At 38.5% G+C, this 26,911-nt stretch overlaps 1 protein-coding gene across 2 annotated transcripts in view; it reads right to left on the reverse strand.

The window, feature by feature from the left end:
• Positions 1-23,383, reverse strand: part of FYB1 (FYN binding protein 1) — a 165,980-nt gene extending 142,597 nt beyond the window's left edge. For both annotated transcript variants that reach the window (XM_082382249.1, XM_082382248.1), the window contains exon 1: positions 23,014-23,383. In XM_082382249.1, the coding sequence (XP_082238375.1) occupies positions 23,014-23,016 (3 nt within the window). In that variant the 5' untranslated portion in view covers positions 23,017-23,383. The remainder of the gene's footprint in view (positions 1-23,013) is intronic.
• Positions 23,384-26,911: the final 3,528 nt, after the last annotated feature.

Genomic DNA, 26,911 nt, shown 5'->3' on the forward strand with positions numbered 1-26,911 from the left:
TTTATTTGGCCCTGCACAACTGATACTATTTTCCATCATTACATAGCATATGCAAGAAAAATTGATCCCCACATAATTTTGACACATGATAAAATCTTTAGTTTGTATTTACAAAGGGAGTCCAATATTCTATTTGCCTTAAGTCCTTATTCCAAGATTTTTAGTTGTAAAAAGGATAAATATTTATAGTTTTAGCTCAGCTCGATAAACTGAGTTCATGTCTCCAGGTTAGTAACCCAAATGGTAAGAACTATGATTTAAAAAGAAAAATCTCCCCAAATAAAAAAATAGAAATATCACTTTTATAAAGTGTCATTTATATTGGATATTTCTTACCCTAGAAGTATACTTATAGGCATTTTTCTTTATGTGTCAACTGTGACATTTCACCATCTTTTAATATATTACATGGGGGAAATAAACATCTTCATGGCTAATTTTAGCAAACTTCATTTGCCAAACATTTGTTGGGCATCTAGTATATGCCAAGATCATACTGTGCTTTTAGTAAAGTTTGTACTTATATATATTTGACAGTTTGATCCATTGGCAACATTTCCTTTACTAAGCTCTGGGTGTACTTTCCTGTATTTTTTCAGAGAGCCTGTTTTCCCTCTTCTGAGGTTTTGGGAATTTGGTCTAGCAACTTAGAAGAAGTCAAAGCAAACCTTTTTGGTAGCTCCTGTGTAATAGGGGAAAAAGTATTCTTTTTTTTTTTTAATTAATTAATTAATTTATTTATTTATGGCTGTGTTGGGTCTCCGCTTCTGTGCGAGGGCTTTCTCCAGTTGTGGCAAGCGGGGGCCACTCTTCAACGCGGTGCGCGGGCCTCTCGCTATCGCGACCTCTCCCGTTGCGGAGCACAGGCTCCAGACGCGCAGGCTCAGCAATTGTGGCTCACGGGCCTAGTTGCTCCACGGCATGTGGGATCCCCCCAGACCAGGGCTCGAACCCGTGTCCCCTGCATTAGCAGGCAGGTTCTCAACCACCGTGCCACCACAGAAGCCCGGGAAAAGTATTCTTATTTAAGGGAGTCCCTACGCTGTGGCCACTCTCTGGGTGGGTCAGGAGTCAGGTGGAAACATTCTGCAATAATCCATTTTCTAAAACTCAAAGCCTCCTATTCAAGTTCACTGATAATACTTGGTTCTTTCTTCCATATCCCCCAAGAAATCCCAGCTGTTTCTGAGCATTGTTTAGAAAGTACACTATTGATTTTTTAAATAAGAATTTTGAACCCCTCAAAACCACTTTGAAGGGAATCAAAAGCTTTCTAATTTTAAACCAAGGTTGTGAAAGCATTTGCATTTGAGGTTTGAAGCATTTTAAGTAAGACAAATAAAATATCAAACATTCCACGAGTGCCTATTCTGTGGTAGGCTCCTGCAGTATTGGCTCATTTGGTATGCGCTGGCACCCACAGGGTGGAGGTTATCATTGCCCCCATTTTACAGAGAGGGAAACTGGGCCCCTGAAAGTGAAGCAGTTTGCCCAAGGGGAAGCAGGAAGCAAAGAGTAGAACTTGGATTTGTACACAGACTGTCTGGCTCTGGAGGCTGTTCACAACCACTGTGCTAATCCATGAGACAGATGATCTCCAGGAGTGTGTATGGGCAATACCGACTACTTGGTAGGAGGATGAAAACAGAAGTGATCTGATAGACAAACTGCACCCTCATCATTCATCATTTTATCCTTTTTCTCTACGTTCCTGATCCTACAGGGATAAAATACTAGAGTATAAATACGATATTAGAGCCTTAAAAACCACTTGAAATGGATTAAAATTATCTGATTTTAAACCTCAACAATTGAAAACATGTCAGCGTTGAGAAAGCGTAAAGCATTTTGAAGTAATTTATCTTAAAGCATTCTTAATTCTACACAGGCAGAAAGGAGTTCCTAAAATTGTCAGTATTTAAGTTGGAACCTCAAAAAGGAAGTGTGTGGAAGCTTTGCTTTGATACTCTGAACGCTGAAAACATGTGTAGTTATAGATTCTTGGCTGACTTTGAAAGCTGACTGGGCTACATTCTCCAACATCCTCAGAACTGGTATTGACATTTTTTGGCTCTTCCGGACCGTTGATTGTTGTCGTTGGGTCACGTGCACAACTCAACACACAGGGCTCATGTCGGTAGAAAACTCAAACTCTAGAGTTTCCTGTCATCCTTAGTTTAGATAATGTTAAAAGTTGCTACGACTAAATAAAAAACACATTAACTATAGTAGCTATGGGGTCACATAAGCCACAAGTAACCAGTGTGCTCTCAAAAACGGCCGAATGAACACATGTCATAGAGGTCAAACAAGTAGGTTGGCGGAACGGTCATGGATTCCTCATTACTACTTTTAGAAGAATGTGGCCTTTCTGACTCTAAGTCTGAACGATGCTATTATGAAAGTGAACTTTGAAATGTGTGAACAAAATCAGGTTGCTGAGGGGATTGTTATCAGTTATTTTTCCCAGACAGAAGTCAACATCTCATGGTGGGGGCGGAGGGGGGAGGGGGAGAGGGGGAGAGGGGTTACTAGGATATTTTAGCACTTGCACAAGCAGCTATTCTTCATCTGTCAAAGAACTATAAGTGAAGAAAAGAGACTGACATGTTGAGAAAGAAGTTTGAATGTGGAATTTATCTATTTGACCGATATTAATTAAGCTTCTGGCACAAACTGGCCACTGGATTAGGGGCTTTTTAAGCAGACAGAGACAAGTTGGGCGAGGATCTGCATTCGGGGACTGCTCTTCTGGTTGGGGGAGATAGATCAGAGTCAAAAAAAAAGTTTTCCTGGTCATATGATGCCTCAGTGAGGGCACAGAACAAATACCCAGTTCTTTGTGAAGAGACCAGGGTTTAGGAGTCAGAAAAGCCTCCTTAAAAGAGGTGAACCTTAAGTTCACTGTTGAAATGTGTCTCCCAGATGGACAGGGTATTCTAAGTATCTTAAATATTCCTGTTAGAGTGAACAAAGATATGGTTGGAGACACAGTCTAGAATAACACTGTCCAATGTAGTAGCCGCTAGTCACATGTGGCTTTGCTTAAACTTATGTTGATTACAGCAAAATACAATTTAACATTTAGTTCTTTGGTTTCCCTAGCCACATTTTAAGCGCTCAACAGGCACACGTGGCTAGTGGCTATTGCACTGGACAGCGCAGGCACACAACATCTCCATCACCGCAGAAATTTCTACTGTTCAGGGCTGGGAAACTGCAAGCAGACAAGCACTGCTAGAGGGTCAGTTTTAAGGGGTGTGTGGCAAGAGCTAAGCCTGTGGGTAGAGGTTGCAGCCAAAGGATGGAGGTCTCACATGTCATACCACAGAGTTCAGACTTTACCCAATGGGCTAGGCATTAGCAAAATTTTCTGTAAAGGGCCAGATTGTAAATATTTTTGGCTCTTGGAACCACATGATATTTGCTGAAACTATACAACTCTACTGTTGTAGCATGAGATCAACCACAGACAATATATAAATGAACAAGTGTGACTGTGTTCCAATAACATTTTATTTGTAAAAACTGACAATGGGCTGTATTCGGCCCACAGACCACAGTTTGCTGACCCCTGCACTAGGCTATTAGGAACCCCCTGAAGGGTTTGAAGCCAGAAAGTTGCATAATTAGATGTGTGCTTTAGAAAGACCATTCTAGTAGCAGAATAAGGATGGATTTAAGGAGTGTGAGATGCAAGATTGTTAATAGTCCAGTCAAAGAGGATAAGGGCCTGAATTCTGAATGCAGCCTATTGAATACGGCTGGAGAGAAGGGAATGTGTATGCGCTTTTAAGTTAGGTGGTGGGGCACTGGTGGCAATGGAGAGATATTAAACGACATAGAACTACAAGGCTCAGGTGGCTGGGTAGGCACTGGCTGTACCATCTTGGCTGCACCAAGTTACACAATACAGGAAGAACGGATTTGGAAAGGGATGATGACTTCAGTTTGGGTCAAGTGGCATTTGAGATGCCACACATGTGAGTCATTAGCAGAGGGTAGTAGCTGAAGCCTTGAGAGTGACAGAAAATACCCAGAGAGGGCGGGCAGAGGGAGAGGGAGGCAAATGATGGTGCTTTGAGTGTTACCAAAATGGAAGACATTTGGTAACAAGAAGGAATTGTTACAGGCACAGGGAGGAAAACCAGGGAAGGATGGCATTGCGGAAATCAAGGGAAGGGCTTCCCTGGTGGCGCAGTGGTTGGGAGTCTGCCTGCCAATGCAGGGGACACAGGTTCGAGCCCTGGTCTGGGAAGATCCCACATGCCGCGGAGAAGCTGGGCCCGTGAACCACAATTACTGAGCCTGCGCGTCTGGAGCCTGTGCTCCGCAACAAGAGAGGCCGCGATAGTGAGAGGCCCGTGCATCGTGATGAAGAGTGGCCCCCGCTTGCCGCAACTAGAGAAAGCCCTCGCACAGAAACGAAGACCCAATGCAGCCATAAATAAATAAATAAATAAATAAATAAATAAATAAATAAATAAATAAAATTAAAAAAAAAAAAAGAAACCAAGGGAAGATTTTCAAGTGCTATTGAGAAGATTAAGAGGATTCCATCATGTTTGGCAATTAGGAGTCATTTTTAGAATGTTTTCCAGAATAGATTTCATGAAAAGAAATAAGATATATTAGTGGAATGATAGCTATGACTTTTCATATTCTTGGTTTTGTGTGTGTGTGTGTGTGTGTGTGTGTGTTTTAAGCATTAGGATTGCTTAAAAGCAAGGAGAAGGTTAGGGTCCTTTGAATCTGCCCTTGTACATTAACATGGTCCAGCAATCACTCTCTTTGTGGCTGGAAGGGCAGGTGAGATCTTACCTGGTCTTTCATGAGGTGATCTCTGTGCAAACCTCTTGGGAGAGCTTCATGCTTTGAGTGTCAGAAAGCAGCTAGATAACCTCTTAAAATGATCTGTTTTCTGATTTTAGGGTATGTGAGAACAAAAATGGACTTCTTAAGACAAGGAACCCTTGAGTTTTATGTAAGAACCACGCTTGATATATATAAATGTTTTATCTTGAATCCACCTTAATAAAAAAAAAACTAAATAATAACAGCTTTAAGATAGAATCATGTGATTTGGGAGTGCTCCATTTCACAATTTAATGGTCAAAGGATTAGTCATCCCTTCAATGGAGGAGTTTCAAATGATGATTTATAGCCACCTCGAAGAGGTTTATATTAGGAAAATATTTTACATGCCTAGTGGATGAATATAACTCACTCAAACTTTGCATGATTTGCTGTTTAAAATTTTGTCTTAAAATATGGAAAAACTGACAAAAACATGCTTGTGGTTTTCAAGAATATTTCATGAGAGAATAAGAATTGGTATTTGTTCCTGAAGGAATTGCTTTAGTAGAGCATGAAGATCTAAGGAACATGCATTTCTGAACACTTTAAATGACTTTTAACTCTCTAAACCACAGCAAGGGAAAAGTGAAGTTGAATGACAATAACACAACAATAATAACAATAACAACAAAAATAAAAGAAGGACCTTCTTCATCACCAGTGACCAGTTGGCTCACTAGGTTAGACTGGAATACAGTTCTTTGTTCTCTCTTTTTTTTTTTTGGCCTCACCACGCAGCTTGTGGGATCTTAGTTCCTTGACCAGGGATGGAACCCGTGCCCCCTGCAGTGGAAGCACTGAGCCCTAGCCACTGGACTGTGAGGGAATTCCCTGGAATACAGTTTTAACTAGCACTAGAGTTTTACTGAAGGATAACTTTATTCTCTGTACGGGTTGCTCTCTACTCTTTGGCCAGACTCTGCCCTGACCTGAAAAATCATCCTAAGACTATGTGGGGCTACTTGAGTAGGCGAGAACATCTCTGAAGTGCGAAGTGTGAAAAGTAAACTGAACTTTATACAGAGCTATACTGAAAAGGAAAGCTGGATACTGTATACTAGTTTTTTAAATTTTTTCTTTTGATACTGAAAGAGTGATGATTAGAATCACAACTGTAATTTTTGAAGAACTTAAAAATTATAAACTTTACTTAGAAAAATACATGGTTGAAAACATCAACATGAATATTGTGAAAAAAGAGGAGTAATGATGGAAGGGATGAGGGAGATTAGCCCTATTAGATATCGGAATATATTATACAATAATAATTGAAACAGTATGACACTACAAAAATAAGACACAGGTGGCTCAGAAGAGAGCCATAATATATGATAATCTAAAAATAACAAAAATAGGGAAACAGAATATGCAAATAGATATTATTTTAACTTCACATTGAATTACTTCTGTAAGTCAAAATAAATTGCAAATAGACTGTAAAATTAAAAGGAAAATCAGCAGAGTATGGATTACAGTATTTACACAAAAACGTGTTGACTTCTAACGAATTTACAGCAGAGAAGACCAACTCATAAAGGAGAAAAACCTGTCATGCAACAATGGACAACAGCAATAAAATAAATGGAAAGCAAAATGTATAAATAATTTGCACCAATGGGATCAAAATTTAATGTATTCTAAATTAAGAATTTAAACATGAGAATATCATTAAATGTCAATAGATAGCCCCTCACCCCTCGTACACCCATAAATCCTGTGTGAGGGGAAATATTAACCTAATGTAACTGAAAGTGTTCAATAGTAATTGAAGAAAATTTATTTAAAATGGTTCTTTAATATTGTCTTATTTATTAAGTAATTAACCTGAAAAAATTAAAATCCTATTCTGTCAGTGTATATACCCATACAGTACTAACAAATTTATTTATTTATTTTTTGATTACCTTTAGGACTTTAAGAAAATCATCCAAATTCAGAAAACAACTATCAGTTATATGCATGAAAATGTTTATTGCAATTTTTCTAATTGGAAAAATCCTGGCCGTAACCAAAATATCTAAGTAAATTATGATATCTTAACATCATGGAATGTGTTGCAGTCATTAAAAGAACTATGAGCAACATGTAACAACATGGAAGAATGTTCATGAATTACCCTTAAGTGAAAAAATGCTATGACAATTATGTAAAAAAATACATATATTTACTTGTAGATAAAGAATGAATGTCATATGATATGAGGAAAATAGTTATGACTGGATTATTTCTCTTTTCAAATTTCCTTTATTTTGCCTAACAGACACAAAAAGAAAAAAAAAATCCATTGCGCACAGGAGAAGAGGCAAGGAAACAGAAGTCAACCAACATAAATTCATTCTGATTTTTTTAGAAAACGTCAAAGCATATGTCTTAAGAAAAAGGCTCATAGCAACAATTTAGTACAGTTAACTAGTAATCTGATACTAACCTACTAACAGCCACCTAGAGAAGGATAGACTCATTCTAACTTTATGAAACAAAACAGTAAGTTCCCATCATGCCCTACCTCTAGGCTATTCTAATGCCATTTCTTTGTAGCCTAGAGAGTCAGCCAGGTGAAATGGTTTAGGCAGAGGCCCCGGAGCCAGTCTGGGTTTGGATTTTAGTTCTACCACTTACTTGCTGGTTGCGAATGGTTTAGCTTCCTTTGGTTTCCAGATCCATAAAATGGAGTAAAAGTAGTATATCTCCCAGAGTTGTAAGAATTTAATGACCTGATATTTTTAAAACACAACACAGTGTCTGGCATATAGGAAGCACTTAGTAAGATGTTAGCTATTGTTACTATATTTCTTATTTCCTTAGTACAAAATTTGAAAAGTGATTCAAACCTTGATATAGCTCGGGACAGTGCTATACTAGAAGGAGGAAGATAGAAACAATCCGTTTTTCTAGTCCTAAAGAAATGTACACTTTTATTGCCAAGATTATTCAGCCTATTAATCTATTATTTGAGATTCCCTGAAAGTTTTTCATAGGAATAAGTAAGATGCTTCTATAAAATCAGGGAACCACTTAAAAATTTACAGTGCAAAAAAGTGAACTCATAGAAACTCCTTGAAGTAGATTTATTAAAGATAATTCTCAAATATGAGTAAAGAATATTTCTTTTTGCTCATGGAATCAAATCCATGAAATAAAAATTTCCATAAAAACTGCCAATACCCATCTAGGGAGTCTGAACCTTCCCTTCTCTGCAGAGACTATACCAATTACTCATTATGAACCCTTGGGAAATGTCAACGACAAATTCTAAGATAAAACTGCGTGAGCTGAGAGGTTGGCTTACATTTTCTGAAATAAGAATTCTATGTGTTATAATCTCTGTGTTTCCCATGATTTAGCAGAAATGGATTGGCACAGATATCCTCATTTCTGTCTCAAGTGAGAATTTTGTTTTAAACTATGTAGTTACTAATTAAATCAGGAAGATAGTTGCTTTAATCAGATTAGGCTCATGTAAAATTATGAGTCTGACAGCAAACATGTATTGGCAGCTTAAGGTATGCAAGATAGCATGGTAGGATGCAAAATAACTGGGGAGAAAATGCATTTGAATATTAGAGGTGCTTGATGAGAATTTCAAGGAATTGACAAGAGAAATGCTGAAGGCATGGCAAGTCAGGGGGGATTAAGAGTGGGGTAAGAGTGAAAGGTGGAAGGTTGCTCAAAGGAAGAAAATGGGAGTCATGAATTAAAGGAAGGGTCAGAGCTGGTTGGGCAGAGCAGAAAGTGGAGAAGTAGCACAAGTATAGCTACAAGAGGCACATATGGAAGATCTTAAACTCTCTGTAATGATATGTCTAGAAAAATAATTACTAAAATGTTAACTGCGTTTTTTTTTCAGAGAGTGAAATTTTTACTTTCTCTACATTTTCCTATATTTTTGGAAAGTATTCATCATCATCATGCATCTCACTTTTATAAGAGGGGAAAACAATAAAGCTACATACTTTTAGAGGAAAAAACATTTTTTGCTGATATCTCAGTGGATAAATGGAAACTGTATAAATAAATGCACTGATTAAGAATATAAAAAATGGAGTATTGTACTAAAATACCCAGCTCCATTTACCCAGTTTTTTGACCTTAAACTTTTTATTATGAAAGTTTTTTGACCTTAAACTTTTTATTATGAAAAATTGCAAGCATATCTAAAGTTGAAATTGGAATTGAAAGTGAATGCCAAAATACATCCCCCCCTCCCCAGATTCTACAATTGTTTGCATTTTGCTATTCTTGCTTTTGCTTTATATCTATTCATTTATCCATTCATCTTTGTTTTTTGATGCATTTCAAAGTGAGTTGCAGACATCATACCATGTTTGATACTAAATTTTATCCACCCACCAATTCCCTCTGCACACATACACTAGTCCAGAACCTTCCAGCCGGCTGTTATGCAATGAAATCTGATCTCATTTCCCATATCTAGACACAGCTTCCAATCCAAACACGGCCCAAATCAGCTGCCAACCCAGAAGGCAGTTTGCCAAACTTTACCCTGTTTCTATATATCCAGACCTATGTAATGTATTCAACTCATAGGATATCAAAGCCAGAAAGGGAAACTATCTGCTCTGGGGTCAGCAACTCCAACCTTTCCAGGAACTAAACAGGTAGTATAAAAAGTGGGTGTCTCCTGTAAGATAATCCAGTGGATCTGATAACGAAGACTGACCCGCCTCCGTGTGGGGAGGCGACAAGGAGCAGCAGAATGACCCAGGGAGTTGAGAAAACAGAATTAACACTGGGCAAGGCTTCCAGCCTCAGCCTATGGTTCCAAGGGCCCGGCATTTTAACCACAGCTCCCTTTTTGTCTCCTCTGCGGGTCTAGGACACCACTTAAAGGCACGTATTTGTTAGAATAACTGAAAGAGTACACTGTTAAGTAGAATCTTTCTTTAATTAAAAGTATTTATGGATGCAGTACTTATAGCCTCTCAGTTAAACACAGACCTTAATGGTGCAAACAGTAGCACAGATATTATAAATGCAATGATGTGATATATGTCTAGTTTTTGCACGTTGCTTGCCCAAGAAGGCAATATTCCCCCACCTCTGGTGGATTGACTACCTGTCTGTAATGAACCCAAAGAAGAGGGAAACCAGTTTTCTCACTGATCAAAGGGTAGATGTAGCATCATTTCTCTGAAATGTGCCTGCATATATTTTATTTTTTTTTCTTGGTCTGTGTGGCTTACAAATTCAATAGAAGGCGTTACCGTGTGGAAGTGGGGAAGAACGGTGAGAAAAATGGGATGTAGAAGGGTCAAGATGTATAGAAACTATGTCTGGTTTTTCATGCCCATTAGCCACCCAGACGTGGTTATTTGGCCTACTTTCTGGAACTTCCTCCCTCTCTCCTGGCCCTGCTTATCAAATTCAATCAGTGTTTGCTCAGGTTGGCTAACTTTTGCATCTATTGAGAACTGAAACCATCTATTGATACTTTTCACATGTGCAGTAGCTACAGGTGGACATTGCTTAGAAATCAGAAGTTACAACAATTCCACCCTCACAGTCTTTTCTTTGTATGCTTGATAATTAACAAGAGATAGTTTGGAAACTCCCCCCTCCCCCAACCCCCCTTCTCCCCCGCCCCCCCCTCCCCCCCACCAAGAAACTAATTTAAACAGTGTGTATCTCAGCCTTACTGTGTTGGTATAGCTAGTTCTGCTACTAAAAAAAAATTCCACCCAGGCCTGAAATGCTGTCTCATGCAGTTGTGGGTACATGTGATAAAATTAGTTTCTTTTGGGTGAATGTTGTCTTGTGATAAAGTAAACTGAACTCCTTTTCTTCCAAAGTTATAATGAATAAAATCTCCAGTAGTTCTTTTGGACTATGCCCATACATGGACAAATCAAAATGTATTAATGTAAGTTAAACCTCCTAAATGTCTATCTATTAAAGGGTTTTTACAAGATTTCACATGAATTCTTTCAACTTAATGTCTGTCATAGATCAAATTCAGCAGATGTTTATTTCAACTCCACTTCTTTTGATTTCTACCAGAATTTACATAAGGATTGAATTTATTGTTGGCTTATCAGTTTTTGTAGCTCAAATCTGACTACAGACCAGTGATTCTGAGCTGTGGTTTTACAATCCCACTGGCTGGTTTTAAAAGGCATATAGTAAAATTCTGAACATTTTAATTAAAAAAGTTATTTTTTAATGAGTTAATATTTAAAAGAGCATATAGCACTTTGAGGAAAAAGTGAGTCATATAAAGCAAAAGGTCCCAATATGAAAAAAAAGAGAAAAATTCTTTAAATGCTTTTAAAATTCCCATTCTCAAAACACTTATTTTGACTGGTTTGTTTTGCAAGTTCTTTGCATATTTTACTTATAAAATAAATAAATATTTTAGAAAAATTTTGTAAAGCTTTTGCTATGCAACAGGCATTATTCTGAAGACGTTCATTTGTAAACCTAAATAAGCCTCATAACAACCTTAGTAGGTAGTAGGTATAGTTATTCGTTTTTTACACATAGGGAAACCAAGGCACAGAGAGGGTAAATTGATCAAAGTCACATAGCTGAAAATGGGCAGCACTGAGATTCAAATAAGGAAGTCCAACTCCAGACTCACTTTAAACTCTGTTCACTAGAAGTTTACCAGTTTCCACTTAGAGTTCCCGAAACACTGGGTAAGGCTTGGCTTAAGTGATCATCAAAATGGGTTAAGCAGTAAATAAATAACTAAAGCAAACTTTGGATGTTTGAATCATTTAGGGAACTTAAGGAAAAAAAAGTACCTGAGCCCCACCCAGGCCAGCCTGAATCAGTATCTCTGGGGTGGGGCTTATGCAACAGTGTATTTTAAAGTTAAACAGCCGATTCCAATGTGCTGCCAGATTGAGTGCCACTGATCCAAACTTCTAGCTAAGTCGTACAGGGGATCTCAAACTTGAGCATGCATCAGAATCACCCGGAGAGCACGTTAATACACAAGCGGCTGGGTCCGACTCCCGGAACTTACTCAGTCTTGGGTGGAGCCCAAGGATTTCCATTAAGTTCTCAGTTCAATGATGTTGATGCTGCTGGTTTAGTGACCACACTTTGAAAACTACTGTCTTAATAAGCTGGGATAGGGATAAAGGTGGGTAATAGAGACCTGGAGGAAACTGGACTAATTCTAGTATCTCATCAGCCCTGATGCTGACATATTTCCTCTACTTTGTTGATTTACCCAATAACACTGACTGAGGATGAGAGAAGAAAAGAAAAAGGAAAAATATGAAGCTAAAGGGAAGTGAGGGAAAAGATAGAAGAGGAATTAACTTCTTCAGTAAACTAAAATTTGTGACTCTCTCACTGACCTAATCACCTGTCAATGATAGAATACGAAATGAGAAAATTTAACGATAGCTACACTCAAAAAGAAATGCACCTTTCTATGTCAGAAACAGAAAAGAAACATAAAACAGTGAGTGAGACTGGAAGACTAGAGGGCTGGCAAGTCAGGCTGTTGGTTTAGGGTACAGAAGTATTTATTAATTCAGCTCCTATAGGTAACCTGAGAACCTGAGCTATAGTCACTCTTTGAAACCAAGGGCAAGGACAGATATGCTTTTTTCCCATCCTTAGCACCATGAAAGGAGACCAAATGATCAGTGCTAAGAATTGCCTGGGGATAGACCAGCAGTTCTCAACTGAGGATGAGAACATGGCAAGGGGAGGGGGGGAGCACATTTTGTAATATCTGGAAATGCTTTGTGTTGTCACAATGAGGGGGACAAGGGCGCTACTGGGTCTAGTGGGTTGGGACCAGAGATTCTGCAAAACATCCTACAATGCAGAAAAGTGCTGAAGTTGAGAAATGCTGGGCTAGAACCAGGATCTGGGCCAAGATGCCAGTTGACTTAGTAATGAATATACTAAATGTGCAAAATTATTGTGGGCCTGTATCAGCTGTCAATATAGACCTGGTTCTGGGCTGGAGGAACCTCAGAAAGAAGTAGTAGAGGTAAGCACAATATTAGAGATGGCAGATAGAAAGCGAAAACTAAGCAATCAATCAAAAAACCTTCTCAAATGGGTCTACCACACAATTCCAAACTACAGAAAGAAGACTATTAATAGGAAATAAAAACACAATGACATCAACAATTGAAAGATGGGTTTACCTCAAATTAAATTAAAATAATAGAACAATCTGAAAGTGACCTTAAAAATTTAGGATACATCAAGAAAAAAAAGAAAAAAAAATGAATAATACATATAGGAGAGCATAAGAATATTTGAAACAAAAATGGGCAGACATTAGGCAAAATCAGGTGATTATCAAAAACAACCAATTTTAAAAACTGGAGATAAAAACTTAACCATTGAAACATAAATTCAATATATGGGATAAAATATGGATTGGACACAGATAGGGTGAGCAACTATCCTGGTCTGTCTGGGACTGAGAAGTATCTAGGGCATGAGGCATTAGTGCTAAAACTGGGAAAGTGCTGGGCAAACTGAGACAATTGGTCATCCTAGACACAGATGAAGAAAAACTTAGTGAACTGGAAGAAAAAGTTGATAAACTGATTTAGCATTCATCACAGAGGAACAGAGATAAACAAATAAGGAAGAGAAGTTAAAATCACGTAGGATAGATTGAGTCTATCTAGCTTTTACCTAACAGGGACTCTAAAGAAACAAACTAGGAAGGAGGAAATTGTAGAGTAATAGTTTTTGAAGAAATAATAGCTGAGAATTTTTTAGAATTGAAGAAAATCATTAGACTTTACATCAGGGGTTGGCAACTACAGCCCATGGGCCAAATCCAGCCTGCCACCTGTGTTTATAAATAAAGTTTTATTGGAACACAGCTGCAGACATTTGTTTATGCCATCTCTACAGCTGCTTTCATCTACAAAGACAGAGCTGAATAGTTGTAACAGAGACCACAAAACCTACAAAGCCTAAAATATTTACTATCTGGCTCTTCACAGAAATGTTGTAGATCCCTGCTTTAAATTGCTACTCTGAGTACCAAGCAGGATAAATAAAAATCAGTTCACATGCCTACGAAGCATAGTAAAGCTGCAAAACATAAAGACAAAGAGACATCTTGAAAGGAATGACAGAATTTCACCTACAAGGTAAGACAATTAGACTTGATAGCATACAATTCCGCAACACTAGAAGGCAGAAGCCAGTGGGGTAAGTCTGTAAAGTGCTGAGGAAAAGTAACTATCAATTTAGAATATTTATATATGGCTAAACTATCATTTAAGAGTGAAGTCAAAATGAAAATGTCTTCAGTTATACAAAACTCAATATACATTGTGGTATATAATATTACTCTTCTTCCAAATGGGTATCCATCTCTGCTATTACCCTGAATGCATAAAAATTATACATCCCTACATCTCTGTCCTGTTTAGCTGAGGCATGACTATGCAACTTATTTTGGCTGATTAAATATGAGTAAAAGTGAAGTACATATCTTCCAAGCAAAAGTGTTAAGAACTAGATATAGGGTTGGAAGGTTATGTTAAATGGGTAATTACATTTTATTTAGGTTCTTGTTGTGTTGGGAGAATATTAACAGAAATACTAAATAGTTGTAGAAATTGTTAGAAAATAGGTTAAGAGCATGTGTACTTGGGTAAGAAGATATATGAACCTAGAGCACAAGAGTAAGATGTAAGAAACAGTGATAAACATGGAGTTTTATGAAGTATATGGACCAGTATGACAGAGTTAAGAGCTTAGAAGCAGAGTCACACATATGTGGGAAATGGACGTATGACAAAGGAGGCAACAGAAAGAAGTAGGGGAAAAAAACAGACTAAAATAAATGGTACTTGACAATTGGTTATCCATTGGGAATATATTACATGCCTACCTCACATCACAAGTATAAATAAAGTCCTTATTATTAAAGACCTAAATATGAAAATCAAATCTTTAAAATATTTAGAGAAAAGGTTAGGAAAACAGCTTTAACATTTGAGAGTAGGGAATAACTTTTTTAAAAACGACATCAAAGCAGAAATGATAGACTTATTGTAAAATTTGACAGCATTAAGATTTAAAACTTCTGTATAAAAAAGAGACACTAAAAATAAAGTAAAAAAGAAGCCATAGATTCAGAGCATAAAAATAGCAATGTACTAACTGACATAGAATTAATGCCTAGAATATATAAGGAATTCCTAAGAATCAACGTGAAAAGATAATCTGTAAGAAAATGAACAAAGCACATGAGGTGAATTTACAGAAGAGTTACCTGCACAGTCAATAAGCTTATGAAAACACATTCCATCTTAGTAGTAATCAGGAAAATTGAAACCAAAATGAAGTAGAGTTTTGCTATGCCGACAAGGGCTTAATTTCCAAAATATACAGACAGCTCATACAACTCAATATCAAAAAAACAAACAACCCAATCAAAAACAGGCAGAAGACCTAAATAGACATTTCTCCAAAGAAGACATAGATGGCCAACAAGCACATGAAAAGATGCTCAATATCGCTAATTATTAGAGAAATGCGAATAGCATGGAATTTTCTTAAAAAACTAAAAATAGAGTTACCATATCATCCAGCCATCCCACTCCAGGGCAAATATCCAGAAAAGACAAAAACTCTAATTCAGAAGATACATACACACCGATGTTCTTAGCAGCACTATTTACAATAGCCAAGACATGGAAGCAGTCTAAATGTCCATCTACAGATGAATGGATAAAGAAGATGTGATATATCTGTATCTATATCTATATCTAATAGAATATTACCCAGTAATAAAAAAGAATGAAATAATGCCATTTGCAGCAACATGGATGGACCTAGAAATTATCATACTAAGTGAAGTAAGTCAGATAAAGACAAGTTTTTATGATATCACTTATATGTGGAATCTAAAAAAATAATACAAATCAACTTACAGAAACAGGCTCACAGACATAGAAAACAAACTTATGGTTTACCAAAGGGGAAAGGAGGGGAAGGGACAAATTAGGAGTTTGGGATTAACAAATACACACCACTGTATATAAAATATATAAACAACAAGGATTTACTGTATAGCACAGGGAACTATATTCAATATCTTGAAATAACCTATAATGGAAAAGATTTAGTTATATACACATATAACTAAATCACTTTGTTGTACACCTGAAACTAACACAGTATTGTAAATCAAGTATAGTTCAGTTAAAAAATTTTTTTAAATGAAGGAGAATTTTGCATATAATAAGTTCTCAAAACTCTATCAATAAACTTGACAAAACCAAGTTTTAGGGATGATGCAGAGAAATGGCAACTCTCATACAAGGTTGGGGAGAGATAAATTGTTACAATGATTTTAGAGAACAATTTGCTAACATTCAGTAAATTTAAAGGTGCCCAGACCCTCTATGCAAAAGAACATTTATTCTAGTACTGTGCAAAATGGAAAATAATGACAACGAATTCAACGTTGGAGAATAGATGAATATTGCAATATAATTACACAGAAATTCAATAGGTTGAACCAGAGCTGCATGGGTCCAAATGGATGCATATTGAAAACATACCAATGTCGAGTGAAAGAATGCAAATGCAGAAATCATAAAAATAAACTGGGCAAAACAATATTATATAGTATCTTATGGATACAGGCAGATGAAATAAAAATATAAAAACATGGCGGGGAAGGTGAGACAACACTATCAGAGCAGGTGTTCCTCTGCTCGTGGAAAGAGGGGTATGGAACTGGGAAGGGCAAAAAGAGGGCTTCAACTTTGTCTTTTTTAGTTTTGAAAAGATGGCAAAATGACAATAATATGAAAAAATGGTAATATGTGTGGACTCTGGGCGGTGAGTATGTGAGCATTTGTTATGTTATTTGTTTCTTAACATACCATAGTATTTGAAAAAGAGAAGCGCATGGGAAAGAAGGGGCAGATGGAATTCACCTCCAAGAATTAGGGAAGTGATATTGAAGTTACTAAATCCAGAACTGGAGCCCCACACCCATTCACTTCAAGAGCAAGTGTATTGCACATTTAGCGGCTGCTCATACGTGCTCTAAACAAGTGCCTCTCATTTCCTCCTACGTGCATTGACCTGTGAATGAACGAGATCTAGAATTTGAACCTCTCGCTCTTGGCTTAAAACTCGCTTGTCCATCGACAGATGAATGGATAAAGAAGATGTGACACATGTATACAATGGAATATTACTCAGCCATAAAAAGAAACAAAATTGAGTTATTTGTAGTGAGGTGGATGGGCCTAGAGTCTGTCATACAGAGTGAAGTAAGTCAGAAAGAGAAAAACAAATACCGTATGCTAACACATATATATGGAATCTAGAAAAAAAAAAGATGGTACTGATGAACCTAGTTGCAGGGCAGGAATAAAGAGGTAGACATAGAGAATGGACTTGATGACATGGGGTGGGAGGTGAAGCTGGGGTGAAGTGAGAGTAGCACTGACATATATACACTATCGAATGTAAAATAGTTGGCTGGTGGGAAGCAGCCACATAGCACAGGGAGATCAGCTCTGTGCTTTGTGACCACCTAGAGGGGTGGGATAGGGAGGGTGGGAGGGAGACGTAAGAGGGAGGGGATATGGGGATATATGTATATGTGTTGCTGATTCACTTTGTTATAAAGCAGAAACTAACACACCATTGTAAAGCAATTATACTCCAATAAAGATTTTTTTTTTAAGAAAAAGAAAAACGTGGGACTTAAAATAAAAACTCACTTGTCATAACAGAGGAGTTTTTTTTTTTTAACACAGTGGTACAGGTCTTGCAGCAAAGGGGAGGCAGCCCATTTTGCAGAAGCAGAGGATATAAATAGATCGAGAGTAGAGAGTAGGGGTGTACGTGAAGGGAGTGTGTGGAGGTGAGTGGATTTCTATTTGGGGACAGTAGTGTGTCGTTCAGGACTGTGACTGACCCCCTCCAGCTTACATGATAAGGACAAGAATCACCGCTGTCCATGAAAGAAGTGGCTTGGAACCCCAGCTCCCAGAGGGATTCTTCTAGTTCAGATTTTATTTTCTGATTTCCCTGGAACACCAGCTCTCAAGTGGGCCTCCACTGCAGCCCCTCAAATTATTTGCGGGGCCCCAAACCCATCCCCCTCAGAAATCCTTCACAAATTAAACACTTGGCTGTGTTTAAATTTGGGGTCACAATTTTAAAGGATGAGGGAGAGAAAGTCAGTAGTGAAGCCCCACACCATGGTCAAGGCTGCCTGAGAAGGATGCACGCCACTTCAGAAGTAGCCCTCCTCTCAAAATGTGGATCGGATAATGACACTCACTCCTTTGCTTGGGAGCCTCCAACGGGTGCCCGGGTGAACAAAATGAGATCAAATTCCTTGTCATGGCCCTCGAGACCCTGCAATATGTGACTGCTGCCTGTTTCTAGAAACCACCTCTTTATCCCTCTCCTCTTCTCTTGCCTTTCCTCCTGCCACCCTGTCTTCTTGCAGATGCAAGCTCTCCCCTGCCTCTTGTCTTTTGTACCTGCCATTTCCTGTGCTTGAAATGGTCTTTACTGCCACCTTCCCTGTGCCCAGCTTATTCTCACTCTTCGGTGCCGCAATTCTCAACCTGCACCGGACCCCACTTCCCACCTTAAGGGTTCGATTTGACTGGTCTTGGCTGGGGCCTTGAGAATGGGTATGATTTATAAGCTACTCACGCGATTCTAATGTGCAAGGAGGGTTGAGAATCAGTGCTTTAGCTTAAGTATCACGGCATCAAAGACCAGACCACTATCTAAAGAGGATGTTTCCTTCATATGTTCTATCTCAGCTCCTTATTTATCTCCTTCAGAACGCACTGCCTGCTATTTTACTTATTTGTTTACTTGAATTAACTTTCCGTCTTCCAGGGAGCAGCGGGTCTCCAAGCGTGGTCCCTGGAGTAGCAGCATCGGCGTCACTTGGAAACTTATTAGAAATGCCAATTCCGGGCTTCCCTGGTGGCACAGTGGTTAGGAATCCGCCTGCCAATGCAGGGGACACCGGTTCGAGCCCTGGTCCGGGAAGATCCCACATGCGGCGGAGCAACTAAGCCTGTGTGCCACAACTACTGAAGCCCGTGCTCCGCAACAAGAGAAGCCACCATAATGAGGAGCCCGCACACAGCAACGAAGACCCAAAGCAGCCAAAAATAAATAAATGAATTTATTAAAAAAAAAAAAAAAAGAAATGCCAATTCCCAGGCTCCTTCCCCAACCCTCCAGGTGATTCAGACACTTGCTAAAGTTGGACCCACTGCGCTCAGTGTGAGCTCCAGGAAGCCAGGACCCCACCTGTCTTCTTCACCCTGCATTCTTGTCCAGCAGAGCCCAGAGTGGGACAGGGCCTCAATAAACCCTCACTGAATAAAGAGTGACAACACATTTCTTTTGTTAATTGCTCACACGTGAACTGCAAGCTGACTGAGAGGAGCAAAACAAACTAATAAGACCCCCAAACCAATTTTTACTTCATTTCTTAAAACCTTCTAAGGTTTATTGATAAAAGCTTTTTCCCCTCACTAACTGTGAATGTACAAAAATTTGTGCATGATTCGATATCTGCCCCTCCCTCTTTTTCAGAGAATCTACAACTTGAAAGGTACCTAAACACACTTGTCATGTGGACAGGTATCATTCTGTTATTTCCATTTAAGGCTGTTAAGTGACATAATTTGTCTAAGGTTGCAGATTAAGTCAATTTCCACAGGACCGTCTGTTTGAGAAGTAGAATCTTACTGTCGCTTCCTTCTGCTACTGAAATGTGGAATCGTAAAGAACATTATGGAACACCTAGCCCACCCTCTACCTTAACTGAGCAGCTTGAGAGAGCTGGAAAGACGGAGCCAAGATCCCACTGCGGGTTATGGGGAGGCTGGGCCTGGAGGCCAGCACTCCTTGCCACCGTGTAGCTAAAATCCATCATTCTTAATAGCTGATGTCCTTGTCCTCACAAAACCCCACGTACTTTTCCACCTAATTCCCACAAGTTTCTACAGCTCCTCTGCCAATAAGTTATACGAAGAGGGTGACAACAGGTGAATTTCCCAATAACCACTTGGGCCATGACGTGGTTCCACTTTCTGAGGCTCCCTTCCTGCACTCAGCCTGGAGGAGGCGGAGTTAGTCACACCAGTAACACAGAGGGTGAGCTTGCAGGGAAGGTGAGGCATTTGATCATTGAATCCCCATTTCTAAACCCTGGGGTGGAGAACCACAAAGCCAGGAACCCCTTTAGTCTCTTATCCCAGTGGCTCTGCAAGATTTCAATAAAGTGAGCATTCTGAAAATAGGATATAATTCATAATGGTAATAGCAGAAGAAGTTACAACCAGTGACTCCCAGATCAAACAGAGGTGGTCACCAGCCTGAGGAAAGGCCCCTGACACTCCTAAAAACCAGTCCCGGGCTTTTCTAGGACCACCTTGCTGTCTTCCTCTGTACCTACTTTTTCTTGGATGCAGCATAATGCAGAAAAAGCTCAGGCTCTGAGAGCAGACAGAACTGTGCTCAAATTCCAGTGCTGTGGAATCTGGAAATTCAGTAGCTGTGTGGCTGTGAGTAAGGGAATCACCCTTCCCAAGACTCAGTTTTCTCAGCTAGGAAATAGGGACGGCAGCGGTAACTATTTGTAAGGATTGTTATAGGGATTTAATGAGATGGCGTATGTCAAGGCTCACAAATGCTAACTGCCATTGTATTCTCCTCCTGTGTTCATTGAAGTCTTTATGCCTCCTTAGGAAATCATTTATTTGGGGCTGGAAAGAGAGAAACCAACATTCATTCAGTGCCTGGCTGGTGCCTGCACTTTAACAGGTGCTTTGTAATCACAATCTTATTCACTCCTTAAAACAACCCTGCGAGATAGTTACTGTCATCTTCATCACTGTTGGACAAGGAAACAAACTCAGAGCTCAGGTGACTGATGAAAAAACACATACAACTAGTAAGCAAAGCATAAGAAGCCAGGAATAGGGACTTCTCTGGTGGTTCAGTGGTAAAGAATCCGTCCTGCAACGCAGGGGACACGGGTTCGATCCCTCATCAGGGAAATAAGATCCCACATGCCGTGCAGCAACTAAGCCCACGTGACACAACTACTGAGCCCTTGCACCTCAACTAGAGAGCTGAGCCCTTGCACCTCAACTAGAGAGCTGTCGCAAACCACGGAGCCCGTGCGCCACAACTAGAGGGAAGCCTGCGGGCCGCAACAAAGAGCCCGTGCGCCACAACGAAGACCCGATGCAGCCCCCCTCCCCCCAAAAAAGAAGCCAGGAATGTGGCCTTTTGACTGATCTATGATGTCTTCCAAGGAGAAAAAGTAGAAAGTTTTTTCCTTCTTGTAATATGCTATGTGCCTTTCTGTAACTTGTCATAGAATGTCAGAGGCAATGTTAGGGAGAGAGATATTAAAGGAAATCTACTTCTTCTTTAAGTATACCCTTGATATGCTGCAAAGATAGGCATGTATATACCATAACCGCCACTGGGAAATTCATTTGCCATGCCATTATATAGTAGGTAAACTTAAAATATATTGTTTAACAAGAGGGTAACTGTGTTCAAAGTTTAAATATATGTTCTTTCACCTACCTATTCTTCTAGTAGTTCTGACAATGGAAAATTATCAGGCAATGTATATAAAAGAATGCTTATGACAGTCTTGTCTGTATTACCATAAAGAAAGAAAAGTAAAATAAGAAACAATCTCAATGTCCAGCTATATGGAACTAAAATAAATTATGGACTACAATGCAGTCATTAAAAATGATTCATTATTAAAAATGCTATCATAACTCAGATATTATTCAAGATATTTTAAATTAAAAAGCAAGTAAGGAAATAAAGTATGATAGTACTTATAGAAAATTATATTTATAAGATACAGTTTTAAGTGACAAAATTCTAAAGGGATCGGCATTAATTTAACAATGATTGCCCCCTAAGTGATAGAACTATAGAAAATAAGTATTGTGTCATTTCTTCATATCTATATTTCTAAGAAATTTTCTTTAATAATATGCGTTACTTTTGTAATAAGACTGTGATCTCTTAAGAAAGCATTATGTGTAACAACAAACACACACTATCCAATTAAACCTCTCTCTTTTTTTTCTTCTATTATCATCTACTTTTCCCTAAGAAAATGCAAATAACCCTGTCAACCACAGTGCCCTCGTTTATTTTTGAAGAGGATATCGTAATTAAGGTCAAGATCTTTTCTAAGAATCCTGGATCTGAAGACCGAGTTTGGAAACACTAGAGGGACTTGTAAATCCCATCTTGATAGGTGACCGCCCTCTTCTACAGATGGGGCTGCAAGGAGAGTCCACGTGCTACCATTTCCTCTCTGTGGTATTCCTCTCCCCATGACTCTGCAAGTCTGACCCAGAGAAGGGATAACCAATCTCTATCTTCTAGGGGCTGAGGAGTCTGGGAGGGGTGTGTGGGATAGAAAGTTGACTCTCTTCTAGACTCTGTGAACCTGAGAACACCACATGTATAAGAACACAGCCAATTATTCAGCGAAATAATAGGAAACTAGCAGAATACTAATGCTGTAGTTCAGCTACTTTATGGGTTAAGCTACTTTTTGTGGTACGCTGGGAACCAACTCATGATTTTAAGTGCACTCCACATAATGACTTTCAATTAACTTTGGAACACAACCTGTCCCTAAGATTTGGACTACTTGGACTTTGCTTCTCTTAATTAAAATAATAAAATGCATTTTTCTAAACAAAAGAGCTCTTCTTGTAAAATTCAGGTGTTGTCAAAATGGCACTCGTCCTCAGCAATATTGCCCAACGTATATCACTGGAGTTCTCTTCAGGGTTCCAAAGTGCTCATAAAAGGAAACGACTGCACTTCTGGTTATAGCACCCAACCATCTTAAGAGGCAAGACAAAGAACACAGCTTTTCTTTCTTTAAGGCATAGCTCTTCCTCTATTCTGAAGGCTAGAATCAGAAAAGGGAACTCTTGCAGCCACAGTCCCTCAGCTGGTATAATAAAGCCTTAGCAGCTTTATAAGCAAATGGAACTATGATGAGATAAGCAAAAATTCCAAAGGCTTGGAGGACCTGCCTGTGAAGCACTCCCACACCTCTCCGCTCTATGTAGAAAAGATTAGATGTTTGCTAGGAGACCAAGGAGAGTCATAAAATCTATTACTTACCATTTTTATTGAAGAGTTGACGTGCCTGGCACACAGTGACCCCGAAGATGCTGTAACTCGGACAGTGAATGTGCAAGTTAGCTATGCAGGGTGTACTTCCTTTTTTGAACCATGTGGTCTGTCCAGTTTTCACACATTGATATATAAGGTTTATTTGCATGTTATCTCAGCCTTCGGAGCATTTGTATAACTGGCCAGGTTTATCCAGTTATTATGCTTTAATAATATGAAAACAGCTACAGGTGAAGCTTTGAAGTCAAATACTGACACAGAATTTTTTTAAAAGTGCCTGAATTGTAAACTCTGTGTATGTTATTAACCCATTTTATATAAAATGTGTGTTTGTGGACCTATCTATGTATCTATCTATTTATCTGCCAAGGACCCACATTAACATGTTAACAGTGGTTCACTTTGGTGGAGGTATTATTACAAATAATCCTTATTTTGTACTTTGCTGATTTTTTGACTTTTTAATTTTGAGTATATGACACGTTTAAAACAGAACTATAATCTTATAAAGAACAAAAAGATCATGATAATTTTAATCATCAATTCCAAATGCATTTAAATCTATCTCACCAATATTTGAATGGTGGACATATTTTAAGCTTATCATAGGATGTTACTCATTTCATTAAAAATATAAAGTACCTGTCAGTCTAGGTTCATGCATTAATTTTGGGGTAATATTTGTTAGCATCAGATGCCTCAATCTCTCACACTGGTGAACTAGATATTCTTGAGTTAAGGGCATAATATTTGATCCCAACTAGTCAGAGTTCCCACCAATCTTCTCTAGTGCTTGTTTGAACTCATTCTGGTACATGGATTTTTACCTCCTTTATTTTTAATATATAGTTTATATATATATACTGATAATAAAGTAATTTTAAGAGTAGAAAATCATCTTCATGTCCTATTGCAAAGGAAAGGCAACTGACTCCTTAATTTTGGGTTGCAAATTTCTAGATCTTGTATGTACTGCCACATTAACCTAGTAGAGAGACACCAAATTTTTTCATTTGATCCTGACTTAATATTAATTACTACCGTGACAATAAAAATTCTTTATTAAATGAATATTCCCTATTATTTATTTCTTAAAATGAAAATGTTTTTCAAAATCAAGATGTGGTTAGAAATATGGATAGAATCATTGTCAGGACAAGGCAGAAAGGCAGGGCAAGGGTCAGGTCCCAAGGGTAGAAAGGAATTTGAGATTGCCTTGAAACTGTAGGTATTTTACAGAGGGGTAGGGCTTGAGGATAGTCAGGAACTAGGAGGGTAGTCAGAAATTGCACTGTCTCTGGCACATAATAAATACTCAATGAATTAACGGAGGAGGAAGATCAAAGCAAGGCAGGTATGAGAACCAGGCATTCTTTTAGACATAAGCCATTGCCAGAAGACCTTAAAATGGAGACATTCTCTAGCTTAACTGAAAAGCCTCTCATCCACTATCTGTTGGAACAGTACAATTTAGGGTCTAAAGCAGAGGGTTTTCATCTGGCAGCACGTTAAAATCACCTGGGAAGCTTTTAAAAATCCAAGTTTCCGGGCTTAACCCCAGACCATTAAATAAAAATCTCTACTTTGAGACCCAGGCATCAGTGTTTTTTAAAGTTCCCCAGGAGGTTTCAAAATGCAGGCAAGCCCAGGCTCTAAAAGGAGGAGCAAGCAACTCGTACGAGGAAGGTGATAGATTAGCAGGCAATAACTTGATAGTACTGTAGAAATAATACTGATGCTCTGACACTGTTTACTACCAAGTTTATCAACATATTTTCACCATGCGCTCCATAATAATTACTTATTCTTGGTCATTCTATGATTTTCTCTCTGGGCGGGTAATTGGGACAAAACTTACAAGATAAACGGAAATCGAGCAATTTCCATTAACAATGTAGCTAACTGTACAAGTCTCTGGTTAAGAGAATGTTGAGTTTCAATTTATTCATTTGAGTTCCATTTCATTTTGTGTTTATTTCTAATTGCAGATTAAGGTGATTTTTAGTTGTTACTGACATAAATTCAGCAGTCTCTCAAAAATATATTTAAGAGAAGTATCTTGGCTAAGAAAAAACAGGCTAGCTGTAGCTCTCATCCATAACTCATAACTCACCAATAAGTGTTTATTTTTAGTTTTCGGAGCATAATCATTTTACTTAAAAAAACATGTTTCAAGTATCACTTATGTGAGCACATTTCCTGTGAACTCAATGAAGTATGTAAATCCTTGAGCAGGAAGAGGAAACAGGAAATGCAAGAAAGCTGACACACAAACAATATAATGATACCATCTGAAGAAGATAAAGTTATTTTTTTGTGGTATGGGTGCTGCAGTTATTCCTGCTAGTGGAAGGGAGAAGTAGCTTAGAGAACACAAAAATGGTTATAATTCTTCAAATCTCTTTTCATAAATTTGCATTCTAGAGAACTGTTTTTGTTCAGGCAATGGTAAAATGAGGCTGTCTCCCTGGTACAAAGTGACAGCTAGATGGAGACTGTGAGGCCCAGAGACATGGTGGGGTTTGGGGGGGACTGGTGAATCCAGCTTCGTTTTTTTTAAAGTCAATTTACAAGATGGAGGGCGAGAACACTAATGACAATGTAAGTAACACTACTTATCGAGCCTTATTTAAAAACGTTGTCACTGTTGTATCTATCAGGTTTTGAAAGGAGTATGGTTGAAGTTGTTAGCACAGAGGGTTAGAAAGACTTATAAACTCTTACACAGTTTCAGCTTTATAACCTGAATGGCTAACATTTTAGAAAAGAAACAGATGATCATCTGCTTTACGTGCCCAACAATCACAGGCCTGGGCAAGACCCCTGAGATAGGAGAACAGGAGGATGTTGAGTCTCACCTCTTCCAGGAAGCCTTCTGTGCCGCTGGCTCACTCATCTCTCCCTTTTTCTGGACTCCTGCAGACTGCACCACGAAATGAAGCTCTTTGATATGTTTCCTTTTTATAGTTCTCCCATTGTATCGGTCGCATTAAGTTTGGCTCCCTAACCAGATCCGAAACTCCTACAGTACGAATTAATTTTCATACTTCCTTCTGTCACCCTAATATCCTAGAGTAGCTTTTATTTTTTTAAAGCTTTTTTTGTGACTCACGGGTTCCTTTCAGAATCTGATGACAGCAGTATATGGTTTGCACACTAATTCTGCGTGTGTACAGCCTCCCTTGAAGCCCATCCTTTATGGGAAGCTGTAGGAGAACTCTTGGCTAAAATATTGTCAAACACTGGGAGATGGTCACTACATTGGTGCTTTTTGATGATGAAGTGAAAGCACAGGAATGTTAAGTGACCCCTTATGTTTCCAGACTAGGAAACTGGTCAGCTAAAACTTCATTATTTTGTAAACTTGCCTTTTATCGACACGCATTTGAACCTTGCCAGGAAAGAACAACTCAGACTCACAAAATAGATTCATAGAAATTCAAGGAAATTCTAGTTTCCTTGTGTGGAGAGATATGGAATAGCCAAATGGAAAGGAGCAGGAAAAAAGCAGGATAAGAAAAGGCACGCTTTAAAAAGTTGTGCGGGAGGAAACGGCTAGTTCCTTGATTTGGCTTATTTCTCTTTCACTTTTTGTTTTGAAAACAAAATGGATTTTTTTCACTCTTGTACTTTCTATTTTTGATGAAAGGAGGCCTTAACCCTTTCAGAACATCAATGAACTAGGAAGAAAAAAAGTATTAATCAACTTCAGTGAAAAATCAATTCACCTTTCAGTAGAAGGAGAATTCCTATTATATTTCAATAGGATTGTTACCCCAAAACTGGGTTTGCCCCTTGGTGGGTGTTGAGCTAAAAGACACAACCAAGCCAAAGCCCAGGAGAAGGAAGGATTGATTACTTGCAGCCCGTAAGCAGAACACCAGGG

The sequence above is a fragment of the Balaenoptera borealis genome (assembly GCF_965194805.1).
Source record: "Balaenoptera borealis genome assembly, chromosome: 2".
NCBI classification, from domain to species: domain Eukaryota; kingdom Metazoa; phylum Chordata; class Mammalia; order Artiodactyla; family Balaenopteridae; genus Balaenoptera; species Balaenoptera borealis.